Raw genomic sequence first — 20,270 nt, 5'->3', positions numbered from 1 at the left:
TGGTGTCATATTCAAGATAAAAATATTTCCTATTTTTATAAATTGGTGTTGGATTTTTATTGTGTATAGGATAGGATAGGATATAGGTTTTTAAAGCGCTCGAATGCCGTAGCGTCTTGGTGCTGGTAAGTGTGGGGAAAGAATAACCAGGTTTTTAGAACTTTTCTGAAGTGTTGATGGTTATCTACGGATTTTAGAGAACAAGGGAGCTTATTCCAGAGTCCTGCGGCACGGTTTGAAAAAGCTCTACCTCCCCATGTAGCTCTCCTAATCCTGCTCACCTGAATAAGACTCCGGGTGCTGGACCTTCGGATACGACTGGGGATATAGGGAGTCAGTATTTTCTGGATGTCCTTGGCTCCACCCCCAAAGACAGCTTTGTGGACCAGGCATAGGGACTTAAATTCCACACGTTGTTGGACGGGGAGCCAGTGTAGAGTTCTAATTCCTGCCGAGACAGATTGATCTCTGGGAATGTCCAGAAGTAATCTCGCCACAGCATTCTGCAGAGCCTGCAGCCTACTCAACTGGGCCTTGTTTATCCCTAGCAATAGGGCATTACAATAGTCCAGCTTAGACAGCAGGAGCGCCACCACCACTGTCTTACGTAACTCTAGCGTAATGAAGGGGAAGATTTTTCGCAGGGTCTTTATTAAGAAGAAGCAAGATGGAACAAGGCTATTCACATGGGCCGAGAAATGTAACTGACAGTCAAACAGCACGCCCAGGTTTCTCACCTTGGACACGGGGCGGGGACACTCACTGGCCTTCGAAGGCCACCAGGAGTTGTTCCACAGGGGTTTCCCCTGGCCAAACTCAATGATCTCTGTTTTTTCTGTATTGTCTTAATTATTTACTGAATTGGTGTTTTTAAATGCTATACATACCTGCCTTTGAAGTTAAGCCTGCCTTCTCACAGCCAAGCTAACAAAGGCTGAGCATGGGAATAATTTTCTAAGACCTATTCTGAGCCCCATATTGTGTTAGTGGTATTATTGCCAGTGGTAAATGCATATCTGCCACTACTAATAACCAACTTTAACAGTGTGGCGGTAGCCACTCTGCAGTTATAGTTAGGGTGACCAGGGATTTATTTATTTTTGTCCTTTATTAACTTTGATGAATGTCTGCAAAACTTTACAGACCTGGTGACCCTGTTTCATTGTCGTAGTACTAAAAGTTTTGTGGCGTTTGGGCTAGGGGATGCAAATAAAAAAAGGGGGTCCAAAAACAGGAGTTAAGTCCAAGATATTTTACATAGACTTTTGTATTTTGTGTAGCGTGAAAACAGTCCGATTTTGACATTTGGCAGGATTATATATTATGGTGGGCAGATGATTCTGTGGGGCTACTGCAGGTAATTTGGGTAAGTATTTTATAAGTTTAAAGTGTTTTAAACTTGGTGATATCTTTTGCCACAGTAGTACTCATGGTACTATCAAGGTACATAGCGATGACAAGTCATGAGCTGATTGGCTAATAACTGCCTTTACAAAAGTTAAAGCCAGTAATGTAACCACATACACAGTCTTATCAGTCAATAAAGAATTACTTTCTGTTTTATTATAGCCAGACCTGTTAGCTTTGCCAGTGCCTCCTACAGTAACCATTTTATTCTGGAAATATGTTTAGTCAAATGTGTGCATAAAACTAAATGTGTGATTTAGTTTCTAAGTTTCTCTTTGTTTAGTGAGTCACTATTAATGCTATGTTTAAAAAATTTTAAACCGCGCAATCCCCCCTGAGAGGATATGTCCACACTGAGGACTTAGAGAAACAGAAAAAGACCAGGAGACCCTTAAAACGGAAAGAGACAAGTTTTAAGATTTTTTTTAAAATTGTGTATGATCTGACATACGTCACAAATTCAATATAAGAGTGTTCCAATGGACTGCAGCAAGATGTGAAAAAGAGTGACTACCTATTCTTACTCTGTAGATACGCCTTGTAGTGATAGTAGCCTGTTCAGCTAATCTTAGGGCACTAACAGGATTATAAAAAGAGACGTTATTCTGCATAGGATACAAGCCAACCGCAGATGGTGCTCCATGTTCATGGCAGAGTAACTTAAAAATAGCGGGGCAGATTTATGACGACTGGAGCATCCCTGCAAATCAGCACTGCTGCGTCAGGTAAGATTCGTCACGCAAGTTTACTGTTGCGCCACCACAGATGCGCCGCATTTACTATGTGGCGCATCGTGGCGCAAGGATAAAAAGATGCGTGACGCATCTCCCGTCGGAAGGGTGGCGCATTGCTGGAGTTGTGTCGCAAGAGCGACGCAACTCCAGCAATGCTTGTGGCCTGCCAATACATAACATGGTGCGTCATGCCTTACGCCTGCTTCAAGCAGGCGCAAGGTTTTGACGCAGCGGCGGCGGAAAAGTGACTGAGTGGAATCTTGTAGATTTCACTCAGGCACTTTACCGAGGCTTTACTGCGCTGGAACGCCCCACCCTGCGCTAGAACGCCCACATGAAACCTGACGCAGGTTTTATGTGGCGCAGGACTTTACAACGTGACACATCTCCCTAGATGTGTCGCGTTGTAAATAGGGCACAACGTGGCACATGGTTTACGCCGCCGCAGCGTCACAGAAGTGACACAGCGGCAGCGCAGAAGCGACGCAACGGCAGCGCAGAAGTGACGCAACGTCGGCACAAAAGTGGTGCAAGGGGCTCGTAAATCTGCCCCAGCATGTCTATGTGCCTGCAGCTAATGCAGACCTCACAGAATAGGGTACGTAAATGTTTGGGCCGGTAGATTGCAAACCATATGTGCTGCTGCATTCTGAATGAGCTGCAGGTATGAAGACTGCCATACCTATGTACAGAGAATTCCCACAATCCAGTCCACTAGTAATGAGTGCTTGAACTATGGCTTTCCGAAACTGGATGGGGATCCAGTTAAAAATCCTGTGCCGTAGACCCATGATGCCATAGGAGGATCTACAAACGAAGATAACCCCTTCCTTCATGGAAAGATTGTCTTCCATTAAGAGCTCTAAATTCCTTGCTGCTTTCTTGAGGGTGGGCAGGCCCAAACATACTTGGCCTCCAGGTATTATTCCAAATGGAAATTGCCTTCCTTAATAGGATCACCTCAGTTTTATTCCCATTATATTTCAAGCAATGACTTTGCATCAATGTGGTTACTGATGTCTGACACCCCTTGTGGAGTCAATATTTTCTGCAATTAATACAATTAGTTGAGTATTGTCAGCATATGATATAACCGTAAGTCCAACACCACACATATATGTGCGACATGGACTCTTTTTCCCAAGAATGTTGGGCGCACGTTACATCAACCCAAAGTTCAGTACCACTGCAGTGTGAAAGGACGCTGGGAGGAGAAAGATGTTTTCTGAAAAGGATGTATTTTTAATATGTTTAACGGTTCTGAATAGAAGACTCGTACAGTATTTTCTTTTACTAGTTTCATATTAAAAATCAATTATATCATTTCACAAAGTTAAAAACTGTTGCATCATACATGTAAAAACATGATTATCTTTCCAAAATGCTTCAAAACAAAATAATGCAAAAAAGAAAGCGGTTTAAAAAACCTCATTTGTGAACCTGTCCGAGAAACAAAGACGGGCAAGACTCATCTATTCAATATTGCTGATCTGTTTCCACATTACACGTGATCCCTTAGTCCAAAAATCACTATCAGTAATTTTGGGATTGTTTACAGGTTCAGTCTTTCAATTTTCGTTGACGTGTTTCTGTGGATTCAGTGGTTTTACCACCTTCTTCAGGACATACATATAAATTCTCCCACTTACTATAAAATCAACAAGTAAGTCAGGGAAGCCAAATTCCTATTCGGTATCTGTGTCATGCCGCTAGTGTTCCAATAGGGCTCCTTCAACCATGGTTCCAACCGATTGGGATACACCCTAATCAAATGAAAGCATCCCTTATGTAGATGTCCCTAGAGGCCTGTATTTAGCCACTATTATTCCAGCACGACTCCTTCCACCACGAATTCCGATGAGTCGGGGGGGAACCTTCTATGGGTAACTGTTCCTTATTCCAGTGATGCCACTTCACCCTTCAACTACTGCAATCCTCAATGACTGGCCCCCTAAACATCAGGCTGAATGGGGAACTTCACTCTCCTTGTGAAATGCAGTGTTGCCACTCAAGCTTAATTCATACCATATTTTCTATGGGTGAACACATAACTTCATAGACTTAGACTTCAAATCTTGAAACTGGAACGTGAAAGGATTCTGCATGCACTCTAAAAGAAAATATGGTATGAATTAAGCTTCAGTGGCAACACTCCTTAACCTCTTACTCCGGAGACGACTCCTCTCTGTTCTGTTTCATTAAAACCTTTCTATTTAAGTAATATTTTGGCTGACATTTTTTTTTAAATCTTTCATTTAAATATCTGAGAAGATTTTTTTTATATATATATATATATATATATATATATATATATATATATATATATATATATATATATTGGAAGAAAGAGTTCGCCCCTAGGTGGACTTGCACTCGTAATTTACACTACCAGTCCCATAATGCCTTGTTTTGCTATGAACTGCTGTCTGATGGAAATAAAAGAGGGGATGTACTGGTAATGTTGCGTTGGCCGTCATTGAAATACAGGCTGCTCATGAGGAAGGGCGCTAGCCCGAAACGCGTCGAGCGGCAGAGAAGAGTGAGGGCTGTGTCTTGGGAAACTGCCTGCATGGTGAGCGGATGCCTTCTTGCGAGTGCAAGTCCACCTAGGGGCAAACTCTTTCTTCCAATATATATATATATATATATATATATATATATTATATATATATATATATATATATATAGAGAGAGAGAGGTTTAGAAAACTATTTACAGACTGGTCTCATTTTTAAAATTAATATTATTGTGCTCTCATGAGTAGCTAGGCCATTCAATGCAGTTGCTGTTTGGATATTTATTTTGATTTTTCTTTATACCTTTACCCATTTCCTCATGTCTGTAGTTGTATCTCATCGCATGACTATGCACTGGTTTCAAATTAATTTCTATTGAAAGGTAAAAAAAAATATATATATATATATATATATATATTCACTGAAAAAACCATAGGTTTCACACACGTTATAGTTAGGAATTAGCATTTAAAAAACCTTGCAAATTCAGTGAAAAAACCATAGGTTTCACACATGTTATAGTTAGCTGGAAATTTTACTGATAAAAAACCAAAGAAATTCCCCCGTTATAGTTAGTGCAGGCAACTATAACTCACGTGACCGCAATCCTCTGCTGATGACATATGTGTCTTTATGAAAAAATTTTTTTTGTAATATATGTATAGCTAAAATTTAATGGAAGAAGACATGGGCAAATAAGTGTCTAAATACAGTATTAGCATCAGCAGAAGATTGCGGTCACGTGAGTTATAGTTGCCTGCACTAACTATAACGGGGGAATTTCATTGGTTTTTTATCAGTAAAATTTCCAGCTAACTATAACATGTGTGAAACCTATGGTTTTTTCACTGAATTTGCAAGGTTTTTTAAATGCTAATTCCTAACTATAACGTGTGTGAAACCTATGGTTTTTTCAGTGAATTTGTACGGTTTTTTAAATGCTAAGTTACTTTACGCCATTCGTGGCGTGCGCGCCCACTTAACGCAGTTCGTTCCGTGCGCGCAGGGTGCGCTTCGCGCACCATGCGCGCACAGTGAGCACGCGGTGCGCTTCGCGCACCGCGCGCCCACTTTACGCAGTTAGTGCCGTGCACGCACGGTGGGCACGCGGTGCGCTACGCGCACCGCGTGCCCACGTTACGCTAGATGGGCCATGTACGCACGATGCGCTTCGCGCACCGTGCGCACATGGAGGACATATGATGCGCTTCGTTGTGAAAGGTAATATTTTAATTTTTCACATACGCGTACGGTAAGCGTAATCGGTGAAATTATCGAAAAAATTAAAATTCCGTTTTTGGCCTTGGGGGATCTTTGAGGACTCCCTCAACATGGCTAGGTGCTTAGGAGCTGTCTAAACAGCCCCTTTACATGTTTTTGGACTTTGGTTTTTAACCTCCTCTCAGACTGCGAGAGAGAAAATGGCGGCCGCCGCTTCCTGGTTTCGACCGATTCGAATGTTTAGTAAGATCTAACAGCCAATCAGAATCGCGCTCGCGCACGGCGGCGTGCGCGTACGGTAAGCGCACCGTAAGCGCACCGTAAGCTGGCTCAGATATATATATTGATTTAAAGGCTATTTTCTCAGAATCTACTGAACAGATTTACACCAAACCTACAAAAGGCACTTCCTTGACCTGTAGACTACCTCTCTGCCAAATTTCAAGGAACTCTGTTCAGCCGTTCGGGCTGTAGCTGTGTCTAAAGGTCCTATTGAAAAATGCATGGGAAAAACGCGTTTTGGGACCCCCCTTTTATCTCAGCCCCCGCTTGACGAATCCCCCCGAGACTTTCAGGGTAGGAGCGGAGCGTAGCGCCCCATTAGTTTTGAAAATTTCGCGAGGATTCGTCGACCGGCGCCAAAGTTATTCCAAATAGAATGTTGCGGTTTTCCTATGGAAACAGGGTCCTAACTATAACTACCTACTGGCGACCACCAGTAGGTAATATATATATATATTTGCTGTCTATAAAATATTTATCTGGATACCATATAAGGGACTGCTTTAGAGTTAATTCGAATATATTTTTAAACAAGTAATATTATAAATCACACAGAACGATGAGGCACTCATTTTCAAATTCAGTGAAAACTGTCATAGACTACACATGTTTGAAATCTGATTAATGTAGTTATCTCCTACAATTAACTGAAAAGGAATGCTTGGGACCGCTTTATTTCAGCCACTTGTCCCAGCATCCAAGACGTTTTTAAAGCATGGGCAAAGTGGGCAATTGCACAGGGCCCTCTCCTTCCAGGTGCCCCCTGGGAAAGTGAATCTTCTCTCTGTTTACCCTCTCCCTGTTCTATTTTTCAATCTTATCCTCTCTCCCTGTCTTTTCCTCTGACTTGTCTGTCTATGCCGCCATCTTAAAAAATGTTGAGGTCCCAGGCAAGATGTATTTCACCTGTTTTTCATGTTAAGATTAACATAATGTATCTCTGTTTGGCATCATGCATGCTTGAATTAGCAGAAACTATGTAATAAAATTTAAAGTTTTTCCTAACAGGCGCCCCCAGAATGTTTTCCCTGGGCCCCCACAACTCGAAAGATGGCACTGCTCCACATATATAAGAAGCATTTCATGTCCATAGTCGGTCTTCTGCACAGGAAGGTGAATGTTGTAAAGCTGCCTTCTGTAGCATGTCCCCCAGTGCAGGCACCTTTGTGGAGCTAGGTAAACATTCTAGTTCTTTATTGCCACTCTTTGATCTTCAAAGGCTGCTGTTATTGGATATGGACGTAATGTAGAATCTCACTGTAATGAGACTTATCTCAGGTACCAGCTATTAATCTCTTGGGTAGCTATTGTCTGGCAAGGAGGCAATCAAATTGCAGCCTTTTTGGTACACCGCAGCAGTCTGAGTCTCAATATTTGCTAACCGGAATCTGTTCACTGCAGTACTCTGTTATTTGTAATTAATTTTGGAATGGTCTTTGTCCATCTGTAATTCTATTTAATGACTGTATTCTGTGCTATTTCGGTCCCTTTTTTTGTCGTTTGTAGGACTTCATGGTGCGCTACATAAGGGATCTCGATCACTGGATTGGACTCTGGAGGGAGTCTGATCAGCAATGGAAATGGATCAATGGCACTGGATTCAATAACTGGCAAGTCCACACTCTTTTGCTTTGCTTACTCTCAAGATTTTAATTATCCAACTCAAATAGCATATTGAGAATCTAATCCGAACCCAAAGAGTTGCACAAACCGTTCCCTTGTAGGGCTATGGAGAGACTGAAAATAATGGCTTTCCTTTGTTCGATAAGCCACAGTTTGGAGTGAACAACCCACACAAAATATTCAAGATCCTGTTACAAGTTGCATGTTACAGAGCAATGGGAATGCAGAGTCCAAAATCATTGTTTGGACAGTATTCTTATCTGTGCACCTGTGTTTTGGGGTCAGAGTGGAGAATAACACACACATCCAAGATTTACCGATCCTTTCCGGAACATGATTCCCCATTCCAGATCTTTTTCAACACACAAATTCCACCTGCTTTCTTCAAGCTGAATGTGTGTATGGAAACACAAGTACATTACCAAGTACAAGTGCACACACATCTCCTAATTGTGCACCCTGCATGACTCTAAATTGGCTCCTGAATTTCCAACAGCAACGATTGTGGATTAAAGTTTGCTGTATTTTTTTCAAAATGTATTCATTATGCGCCAATGCAAAATGAAAAGCGACTGGGGGGCCTTGTGCAGGAAAGCAACCCTCCCACTAACCTCCGCCCTTTGACCAGGGCAACTCGTATGCATATTATTACACTAGTAGAGCTGAGGCCACTTCCACTCATTCCAACCTTTGGCCATTTCTTAGGGATGGCAATTGGATTGATTGGCCCAAGATTTGACACCCCAACCATGTCAAAAGGGTTCTTACTCAGCACTGCAGGCAATGGGCTATGAGAAGGGCTGGTTACAAGAAGTTATGAAAAAAGGAAAATTGCAAGAAAAAAAACTATTGATCGCTTTCTTTAATTCGTTACAAAGTGTTAAACATAAACCAGTGAAATGTTACTCATAAATACCCTGAAAGCCTATAAATGTCACACATGGGAAAGAACTGAACCTGTCTGCTATGCCCATACCATCCAGAAACCAGAGCACCCACCCCCTAACTTAAACAATTTACTGAAACTACAGAAAAAGAGTTAACTGGCTGGTGAGATCCAGTTTCTCTGTGCAGGGAGAGACACCGCACCGCAGAGTAATCACAGGGCTCTCCCTCACACAGTTCAATAACATCCTGTTACTTAGTATACTTCTGGGCATACTATTTTTAAATCGCGCTGTATGTAATCGCGCTGCTATTTTTTCTAACTATCTGGCGTTGTTAGTACAACAAGCAGGGGCACAGTTTAGGCTTACTTGCACTATAAATCGTGTCCTCACTCGCATTCTGCGGGATTTAGGTAGTGGGGTCGTGGTGCTCCGTCCGCCATCTTGGGTGGGTGCTGACTCTTGGGCCACTCGTAAGCGCCTTCTTGGTCGGGTCTAGAGGCTCTAGTAGCCGGAAGCCCGCGCGGCGTTATACCATAAATAGACATGGGTGAGCAGGCGCGCAGCGGATGCGCGCAGCGGACGCGCCGTAGACGCGCCAGAGGTAAGCCCGTTTGCGCCCGTTCGCGTCCCGGGGGCTCCCGGTGTGCCCGCTGCCTTTCACCTGGTAGATAATCGTGACAATTGCAATACCTCATCGTGCCTTACGGCGGCTGATGATCATTATCGGCTGTGTCCATCTTCTCATAGGACCCTTTCTTGTGGCTTACTGAATGTTCGTTCCCTCGTTAAGCACCATGCTGAGATTGCTCTCTTAATAGAATCCTTACATTTGGATATACTATTCGTGACTGAAACATGGGCATCGGCGGAATGTGGGTTGGAACTCGGGTGGGCTTGCCCACCGGGCTACCTTATAAGACACACTCCTCGAACCTCTGGTAGGGGGGGTGGAGTAGGTTGCATTTTTAAAGACTCAATCTCTCTTGTGGAATTGCAAGTAAAAGAGGTGTCAGGTTTTGAGCTCATGGGCTTTTCTATCATGGCCCAGGGCGGTACTTTGATTGCAGGGCTTCTATGCTATAGACCTCCCTCCTCGGCTACAACAGCCCTTCAGTCACTGGTCGATTTGATCTACAACCTCTCAAATTCCCATGCTAAATTTTTAGTATTGGGAGATTTTAACCTCTGGCCCTCTGGCCCTCAAGATCTGGCCTATAGGGAACTCTGCCAAGCGTGTAATAACATTCAACTTACACAGCTGGTTCTGGTACCCACCCATATTAAGGGGCACACGTTAGACCTGATATTCGCCGAGAGGGAGTTGGTCGTAGTAAAAGAAGTCTTGGATCAGTGTTGGACAGATCATTCATTGATTAATATTACCATTGCTTTGCCTGCTCCGTTAAAAACAAATAATTCAAGTGGCTTTAAGCTTAATCGTCAATGGGCTCGCCTTCTTAGGGAGCCGATCCGCCCTACTCTATTGCCTAGGGGTTTTTTGGTGGAGGATAGTGTGGACAAGAGCTATGCTGCCCTCTGTCAGCAAATTTTGACATCTCTAGATGAGTTGGCCCCTTTGCGGAGGGTGAGGGATAGACCTAGAGGAGATAATGCTTGGTTTAATGACGATCTTAGACAGCACAAGAACCGCTGTAAACAGGCTGAGCGTACTTGGAGGAGAGGATATAAGGAGTTGGATAGGGTAGCATATAAAGTGGCCCTGCAGGTATATAAGACCCAGCTAAGAAGTGCTAAGGCAAAGTTCTTAGAAGATACCTTGGGGAAGGCCACCAATAAATCGCAGACCCTATTCAAGTTGGTTAACAACTTATCTAATCCGTCCTGTACAGTCCCAGCCATTCCGGCTTCTCAAGATCTGTGTGATTCTCTGGCCCTTGCGTTTGAGGAGAAAATTAGGACCATTCTGAATGGACTTTCAGTGCCCGGACAGCCGGTGCTGTCTCCTCCTCTCTCCGTGGAATCCCCTTGCAGTTTGGCGCCTGTATGGGATAACAACAAGGTAGACTCCCCTCAGTTGCCTCGTTTCCCTATTCTCTCGTTAGAGGAATTATGTGTTTTGGCCAATGGAGTATCCTCAGGTTCACCACTTGACCCAATGCCTCATAAGATCTGGAAGGCATTTCAAGATGAGTTGTTTCCTCCACTCCACTCCATCTGCTGTCAGTCACTGATGACAGCGATAGTTCCTGATAGTTGGAAGTTGGCAGTAGTAACTCCATCACTAAAAAGGCTTCTCTAGATCCTTTATGCTCGGTCAACTATAGACCCATCTCACTTTTACCTTTTGTGATAAAAATTCTTGAGAGATGGGTCACGAGAGCCTTGTCTAACTTCCTGGAAACAAACTCCTGTCTGGATGCAGCCCAATTTGGTTTTAGACCGGCCCACGGTACTGAGACCGCATTGGTTACCATGTTGGATGATCTACGAGCGCGTGTCGACAGGGATAGGTCAGCTTTTTTAGTGCTGCTTGACATGTCGGCCGCGTTCGACACGGTGGACCATGAGGTTCTCCTAGATTGTCTTCAAAGCGTGGGAGTAAACGGTCTGGCTCTAAGCTGGTTAACATCTTATCTTTGTAACAGACAGCAAGCTGTGGCATTACCGCCATTTCGGTCAGCCACACGACAGGTGAATTATGGTGTCCCTCAAGGGTCGGCGATTAGTCCGATCCTGTTTAATCTATATCTCCGTCCTCTGATAGACCTAATTAAGTCATTCGGCATATCAGTCATCAATTATGCCGATGACACTCAATTGATATTCTCATTTGAGGGTACTGAGGCGGTCTCGAAGGACACCTTTCACCGTTGTATGTCGGCCTCAGCAGAATGGTTACGAGCTAACTCACTCCAATTCAATGGGTCGAAAATGGAGGTTCTCCATTGTTCGCCTGATCGTCTTCCTCGCGCACTACCTGATGACTTCTGGCCAACTTCTATCCCGGGCTCTGTGGAAGCCGCTGAATCGGCTCGCAATTTAGGAGTCCTGTTTGAACCCGGTCTACAGTTGGATGTCTCAGTAAATAAGACTGCAGCGACCTGCATGGGCCTGCTTCGTGCCCTGCGCAAAATTCTACCAATACTCCCTCGAAGTGCTAGAGCAGAGGTAGTGCGTAGTTCTATTCTCAGTAGGTTAGACTACTGCAACGCACTACTTCTGGGAGCTCCTAAAACCTTGATCCTAAGGTTGCAGAGGATCCAGAACATGGCCACGAAATTGGCTCTGTCGCGACCACGCTCTGCCTCCTCTTCTGCAGCATTAGCTGATCTACATTGGCTGCCGGTGCAGCAGAGGATCGCTTTCAAGGCGTCATGCCTTGTTTTCAGAGCGCTGCATGGACTAGGACCAATTCAACTTCAGAATCTCTTCTCTTGGTATCAAGCTGCCCGACCTCTGAGATCTTCGTCGGCGTTCCTGGTGAGGATTCCCAGGATTACTAGAGTAAGGATAGGTGGCCGTGCTTTTAGTTACACGGCCGCCACATTATGGAATTCCCTACCTCTAGCACTAAGGAGTAGTCAAGATCTGCTCTCCTTTAAAAGGGATCTTAAGACCTACCTGTTCCCAAGAGCAACATTACATCTTTCCTGATGGCTTGATAAGGTCTAAGCGCCAGGATACCCTTTCGGGTGACCGCTGCGCTTAATAAGAAATAAATACAAAATACAAATACTTCCTCCAGCGGCAATTGCTCCGACCAGCTGCCATCACCAGTCAACCTGGTGTACTCCTTACCAATTTTGCATAATCTGCATGGTGGGGCTGAGATTATGTTCTGAGCACCTATAGGGCCTGTCTTCTGTTGCTGAGCACTGCTGTCATGCGGTCTGTGTCCCGTTAGTGTCCATCCATTTCTGGTGCCTTGAGGCAATTTTAAGATACAATTAGAGCTTTTTGTTGCTCAGTGGGTAGTCATTTCTAATATTTGTATATTTCCTTCATCTTCTTTGCTTGATTTTGCTCGCGAGAAAGTGTCACTCGTTATCTTTGAAATGTCACTCATTATTACACTAAAATTATGAAAATGTCACACATCGCAATCTGAAACCTTGGCAGCTATGCCTTTGTTGCAATTTTAACAGGCGGCACTTGTCCATTAAATAAAGCAGATGGCACCAGAGACTGGAACGCACACAGCCAAACAAGCAAAAATGGACATTGCCTCTAGTTGGAGGAGTGTTGTGATTTTTCATTGCTTAGATAAGCTATGCATTGTGGGATTGGCTGACTCAGCTCGGTTAGCTATTTGACTGAGAGCCCAGATTTACCTTGGCTGGTGATTGGCTAAAAAAATAACTTTACATTTCTTATTGGTTGTGATGCTCAATAGAAGTGTATGCGACTCTGAGTGAAATACATGTTTCTTTGATAGTGTTTCTTTTCGTCATATCTGTAAGTGTGTGGGTTTGCAAAATAAATGTATCATGGGTACTGAAGTATCAGGGAGGATTTAATGTCCAGAGTAAGTAGGATTGAGTCTAAAGTTCCGATTTGCAAGTGCCCGTCGCAGTCCATTGCAGGGAAACACCCAAAACAGACTCCGTGCATTGATAATAGCCATGCCCCTCCTTTCATGACACCACCCTGACTGGTTCTTATTTTGAACGCAGAGAACGGCATCCGTTTTAAGCTACTATTGGTTGAAAATGGACTTGTGCTGCACTAGGCATTTCTGTACATGCATTTCTTATCTCTTCTTGAGTAGAGAAAGCAGATGTGCGATAGGGGACAGAGAACCAGAGGTGTGGCGCAGCAGCCAGGGTGCCTGACTCCGGCCAACAGGGTTCACGGTTCGATCCCCGGCTCCGGCGGCAAGTTACCCAGCACCATGTGACTCTGGGCAATAGCTTGCTTAATATTCCCGACGAACCCCAGAGCCTGGACACCTCTCCGGAGGTAGCCGTGCGCTTCACAAATGCTGGCATTTACATTTATTTACCACATGGGGGAGAGAGGGCAACACATAAACACAGCATCCTGGAGCTCAGGGGTCACAGGGAAGACCACGGTGCAAGAGAACAACAGGGGTGGGTGGAAGGGCATGTGCAGAGAAGTGAGTTTGCCTAATATTATTTCTTTGTAACTGTTACAAATTGGATTTTTGGTAGGCTATGGCATGTGCCAAAGCCAGACAAAAACCACCACTCTAGTCAGGATAAGGGAGTTACACTCCTAAAATAACCCCTGCTCACCCCCTTGGTAGCTTGGCATGAGCAGTCAGGCTTATCTTAGAGGCAGTGTGTAAAGCATTTGCACATAACCAACAGTAATCAAGTGTACGCACTACAAAAGGACACCACACTAGTTCAGAAACATAACCAATATTTTTATATATTTAAGACAAGACCAAAAACAATAAAAATCCACAATACAGTACTTAAAAATCTTCGGTTATCAAAATATGCTTGAAAAACAGTTCCTTGATGGCGATAGCTCCGTCTGGGGCTATCACGGCGTAGCAAGCAAACAAATCCAAACAGTTCTGGCTGACCGTGGTGTCGCGGGCCAGCTACGGTGTCGGAAAGACCGGCAAACAGTACCTTTTAGAAATGCAGGGCATCGGCGACCTCTCGTTGAGCTTCCGAAAGCACGGCGTCCGCAGGTGTCGGTTCCGGAGGTCGGTGCAGGAGTCATCGGGGCCCTCGAAGTCCCACGCATTGCAGATCAATCTCCTCTCTGTTGGAGTCAGGAGCGCTGGCAGGCGTCGGGTGCTGCAGTGCGAAGTGAAGTGTGCGGTGCCCTCAGGTCGCGGTGCGAGCAGTGGCTCGGTGGTGGTGTCATATGACGTAGTCGGTGAGACCAGGGTCACGGTGTGAGGTGCAGGCAGTGCTCGTCGCGGTGCTGGCAGGTCACAGTGCAAGCAGCGTCGTCGTCATGGCTAAAGCGCCGTCATCGGCTGCTGAACTGTAATCGATGGCGTTGGTAGGCCAAGGCTGCAGTGCAGGATGGGGCGGTGCTTCGTGTAACTTTACGAGCGGCGCCCTCGAACCAAGCTGCAAGCAGCGGCGTAGACTTTGGCGTGGAGCGGCGTCGTCGGGGATACCAAGGCGTCGTCGTGAAGCGAGGCGGTGCTGAGTGCGGTGCCCACAGGTCGCGGTGCGAGCAGCGGCTCAGTGGTGGCGTCAGCAGGCATCATCGGTGAGACCAGGGTCGCGTTGCGGCGGTGCCCTCTGCAGTGCCTTCAGGACACGGAGTCTGCAGTGGAGTCATAGACGTAGACAGGTTGCTTTTTTCCTGTTGCAGCACAAAACACATATCCCAGTGCTGAGGGCAGAAGACCTTGAAGTCTTTGCTGTTCCTGAGACTTCTTGAACAGGGGGCAAGCTCTGCCTCAAGCCCTCGGAGAAACCTACAAAGTAGATTGCAGAAAGTTCAGTCCAATCCTTTCACTGCCCGAGAAAGAACCAGCCACTGCAGACCAACACAGCAAAGCACACAGCAAAGTGGTAGTTCCTCCTCACAGCTTCTTCTTCTTCAACTTCTTGCCAGTCTTCTTGATCCAAAAGAGTTCTAAAAGTCAGGGGTCTGGGCCCCAATATTTATATCCCAAAATCCTTTGATGTCTTGGGCAGAGTGTGTCTGTGCCCAGCCAGAGACAGTTCTGCTTTCTCTGGTGTGACTTCCTGGCAGGAGGTGGAGACTGCATGGTCAGAGGCAGACCAGGCCCTTTGAGGTGCAAGGAAAACTCCTCCCCCTTCCCCAATTGCAGCCCAGGTCTAGTCAGCTCTTTCCTGACTCACCTAGACTATCTGGAGCCACTCCCGCTCCCCAGCCTTCTGTCATCCAAAACCCAGACAGCCAATCCACATTCCAGCAGAGGCACACGGGATGACTGATCAAGAAAATACCTACTTTCTAAAAGTGGTATTTTCAAACACAGAATTTAAAAATCACCTTCACTAAAAGATGCCTCTTAGATTCTGACTTCAGGCATACCAATCTTTATTTTCCTACCTAATTCCCCGGGCCAGTTATGTTTGAGATGTTATAAACAAACTCCCCATCCTGTCCTATGGGGAACGGGTAGCCTTGCAATAGAAAAAACGAACTGCGCGCACACTCCGCAATTGCGGGCCTGAGTTACCTTTTCAGGGCTATTCAAGTGGGTGGCACAATCAGTGCTGCAGGTCCACGAGTAGCGTTTGATTCACAGGCCTTGGCATACTCAGTGCACTTTACTAGGGACTAACAAGTAAATCAAATCCCCAATCATGGAAACACCAATCCATAACACAATTTACCACAGGAGAACTTGCACTTTACCACTGATCAGCGGTGCGAAAAGTGTGTAGAAACACTACGCCAGCAAAAACAGTCAAAACCGGGAGGTCAGAAAGCAAAATCTCAGGGGAAACATGCCAAAAGAAGCCAAGTCTAACAGTCACCAACCGGGACTCCGATCAGTGGCTCAAATGGGACTGCTATGGTGAGATTAGAGAAATTGTAATAGCATTGCAACAAAGGCTAAGTAAATTTTAAAAAAGGAGTGCGCTGTAACTACACATATGGCCACCAGTCAAAGGATCCCCGTAGCAAGGCCAGTCGCCAAGGTGTTAACTAAACACCCACAAGGCGGGACATATGTACAATATCCACCAACGAAAGTCATGGAATTTTTATAGGCAGATTAAGCAACCAATGAAAACGTGGTGGGCGTTTTCAAAAGCCCAGAGGGATTACAGCATGCTTCGCAGAGCAGCACATGCACGCTTGTTCTAGGCTTGACCATAAAAGGCAGGTTTTAAGACCTTTCTAAAACTATAATAGCTCAGCAGATGGAGGTGATCTGGAGTAGAAAGGCACATACCATTCTACCCCAGCTCAGACAGAATAATACTCCGTAGGGATAGCACTTGGTTCATCCGTCTCCAGCTGATCACAAGTGAGCCTGTGCTTCTGCACATATGACGACAGGGCATGGAAACCCTTTGCCTTGTTTTATCAGGTATAGGCCTGCACCCGATAAAACCCCAGGGACCTCCAGAAAGGGCTGAGCCCTCCTCTCGCCAGCCCACACCTCAGTGTGGATGTAACACACCCCCCAAGCAATATGCAGTCACCACTCGCCCCTCCATCCCCCTACCCATTGCCACACCTGCAACCCACATTGGCCTTCCATTCCCATTTACCACATGCTCATTACAAGTGAAACAAGGGATCAGAAAAGTTCCTGGAATTGAAGATGATCATGCGAAAAGAGACCAGGTAATCCTAAATCCGCATGGTTATTTTCAATTCGAGGACTAAAAGTTTCAATGGCTAGATTTAGGTGTATGTTACTGGCTGGAATCGGTCTTCTGGACTTGGTATCCCTCCGCCTTAATTCTGGCCAAGTCTTACTGGGTCCCTATCTTGTGTTGATGGTTAAGTGGTGCATTTTCCCACTTGTCACCATCCTTGCCCCCCCCCACACTCCAGGCAGGTATGGGTGGGTTCCAAGATGTGTGATTTTGCTCCATTTATACCCCTCTGACCCCCTTTGGGAACTTTCCCCCAACCTCTGCCAGGTCTTCAAAACCAATGTGGCATTCGGTGAAAGAAGGGGGCGAGACTGCACTTTTATGGGGCACCATGAACTTCAATTCCACTGAGTGGTATGATATTCTAGTAAGTGAATCCTGCCAGCTGAGCCCTGTTCCTCTCCTGCACCACACCTGAATTGGAGATTGACACAGGACAGGCATTAGCCATTTTAGCATGCATGCTTGCTAATTGCATGTACAGTGAAATAGCAACTATTTTTGCAAGTTTCCTTCTGAGTCCTAGACATAGGTTTGCTCTTCCAAAGGCTTTGTCACAATGTTTACGTCAGAAGTGCCCAATGTATAAACTACAAGGTCCGGTCCATAACAGTTTTTAAGGAGCTCGAGATAAGAGCTTTACACAGTGAACCACAATTGAACTTATTTACATAGGTTTTTTTTATAGATAACCACCATGGCAGGGCTTTTTACTCTCTCTTTAAACACTTCATACTTGCCAACTGATGTGCAACACTGCTTAGAAAAGCTTTAAGAAGCACCAGCCTGAGAACAGACCTCTTTGGAAACCAAATTGTCACGTCCGTTTTGAAAAAAACCCACCTATCCTTGACTGAGATCCCCAGCCTGCATCCCATACCTAGATTATCTCGCTTGTTTCCCTATTATGTTTTAAAGATTAAAGCTGCTCTTGTGCCTTTAGTTGTATATCATCAGTACCAGTGTTAACTTCTTCCACAGTCCTAACGGTGTATTTTTGTTACAGGTTTCCGGTAGAGGATTCCTCGGATTATGCTTACCTCGATAATCGCAAAGTCAAAAGTGGAGAAATTTACAACACGCGGAACTGGATTTGCAACAAAGTGCCCATACGTGAAAGAAAGCCTAAAGATTAATTGTGTAATGTTTAGGGTCACCTAGAGAAGCTACGAGGCACATCAAGCGACTCATCTGCCTTTCTTACCCTAACCGAAGAGTTGTTAGTGAGCAGGTTTATTTGGGCATTTTACATTTTTTAGAGATCCATTCATGGGGAGGGTAATTTAAAGAGAAAACGTGTCAAAAATAGGTTTGGCCGTTTTATGTCCCACAGGAAACTGTTCTCCACTTCAACAAAAAACAAATCATCAGTCTGGATTTGTAGAGCATGGCTTATCACCCGTAAGAGTATCCAGGCTCGGAGAGTGCTGCAGCAGAGGGTTAGTTGAGCAACCAGGTCTTTAATCCTTTTCTGAATTCCAGTAGAGCGGATGAGGTCCATAGGTGAAGAGGAAGGTTGTCCCAGGACTTGTCCACGAGGTATGAGAAGGAACGTCTTCCACTGTTGCAGTGGATGCAGGGGGTGTGGGAGAGGCAAAGAGAGGCGGAGCACATGTGTCTGGAGGGATGGTGGGAGTTTAGTCAGTGGTTGATGTATTCTGATCCTTATTTGTGGAGGGCTCTGAAGGCATGGGTCAGCACATTGAACTGGCATCTCTTGTGAATGTGGAGCCAGTGGAGCTTCCTGAGGTGAGGGGGTGATGTGGGTCCGCTTGGGGAGGTCTAAAATAAGTCTGGCTGCTGTGTTCTGAATCGTCTGCAGTCTATTGAGGAGGTGCGAGGTTATTTCCTGTATAGAGTGTTGCCGTAGTCCAGTTGGCTGGTGACCAGGGCCTGTGTGACTGTGCATCTGGTATCGATGGGGAGCCATTTGAAGATCTTGCGAAGGGTGAGAAATTGGGCAGATGAGAAAGCATTGCTTTGCTATTTCATGGTGAGCTTGCTGTCCAGAATGAAACAGACGGTGCGGGGTGGTCAGTCTGTGTTGGTGTGAGTCTTAGTTTGGGGTGCCACCAGGTGTCATTCCATGGAGAGGTGTTTCCAAAGTTCTGCACTTCTGTGTTGTTGTAGGCTGTTGTTCCTCATCCATTCGGCGACATTCGTCATGCTCATGCGGAAGTTTGTCAGTGTCGTGGTGGGGTCTTCTGATGAGGAGATGATGAACTGTGTATCTTCTGCGTAGGATATTATGTTGAGTCCATGTGATCTTACGATGTTGGCCAGGGAGGTTATGTTGGTGTTGAACAGGGTCGAGTTGAGGGCTCAGCCTTGGGAGGTAGCAGCAGATGTTCTTCTTAGGTGTAGTGGGGTGAGCAAAAAAACGATGGATTTAGGCCCAGATCTCTGTACTGGGGTGAATGTATGACATTGTTCTGCATTCTGTCCATCAATTGTTGTTTTTGCATTTGTCACCCCGAGTGGGAAGGGTATGCTCAGACGTGAGTCCCTTGCTCTCCATGCCACTGGAATCAGGCTATCCTGGCTGACGAGGGCTGAAAGCCCGAAACTGGTCCTAGGATGCTTGTTTCCAGTCCAGGGAGGACCTGGCTTGGCAGTTCGGGCTGGACTGTTCCCATGGGGCACAGGGTCAAGGCTGATTTGCATATGGCTGGGTTCAAACTGGAATGGCATGGTGAGCAAAAAAACGATGGATTTAGGCCCAGATCTCTGTACTGGGGTGAATGTATGACATTGTTCTGCATTCTGTCCATCAATTGTTGTTTTTGCATTTGTCACCCCGAGTGGGAAGGGTATGCTCAGACGTGAGTCCCTTGCTCTCCATGCCACTGGAATCAGGCTATCCTGGCTGACGAGGGCTGAAAGCCCGAAACTGGTCCTAGGATGCTTGTTTCCAGTCCAGGGAGGACCTGGCTTGGCAGTTCGGGCTGGACTGTTCCCGTGGGGCACAGGGTCAAGGCTGATTTGCATATGGCTGGGTTCAAACTGGAATGGCATGGTGAGCAAAAAAACGATGGATTTAGGCCCAGATCTCTGTACTGGGGTGAATGTATGACATTGTTCTGCATTCTGTCCATCAATTGTTGTTTTTGCATTTGTCACCCCGAGTGGGAAGGGTATGCTCAGACGTGAGTCCCTTGCTCTCCATGCCACTGGAATCAGGCTATCCTGGCTGACGAGGGCTGAAAGCCCGAAACTGGTCCTAGGATGCTTGTTTCCAGTCCAGGGAGGACCTGGCTTGGCAGTTCGGGCTGGACTGTTCCCATGGGGCACAGGGTCAAGGCTGATTTGCATATGGCTGGGTTCAAACTGGAA

General features: G+C 45.6%; 1 protein-coding gene across 1 annotated transcript in view; it reads left to right on the top strand.

Annotated features, from left to right (window-relative positions):
• The window catches only part of LOC146812921 (C-type lectin domain family 2 member B-like), a 131,868-nt gene extending 112,231 nt beyond the window's left edge, over positions 1–19,637 (top strand). The window contains exons 4-5 of the mRNA XM_085619977.1: positions 7,667–7,770; positions 17,944–19,637. Coding sequence (XP_085476103.1) covers positions 7,667–7,770; positions 17,944–18,073 — 234 coding nt within the window. The 3' untranslated portion in view covers positions 18,074–19,637. The remainder of the gene's footprint in view (positions 1–7,666; positions 7,771–17,943) is intronic.
• The last annotated feature ends 633 nt before the right edge of the window (positions 19,638–20,270 follow it).

This window comes from Triturus cristatus, chromosome 7 (genome assembly GCF_964204655.1).
Source record: "Triturus cristatus chromosome 7, aTriCri1.1, whole genome shotgun sequence".
In the NCBI taxonomy this organism is placed as follows: domain Eukaryota; kingdom Metazoa; phylum Chordata; class Amphibia; order Caudata; family Salamandridae; genus Triturus; species Triturus cristatus.
Note: the sequence above shows the minus strand (reverse complement) of the source record. Positions and strands in the feature narration are given on the sequence as shown.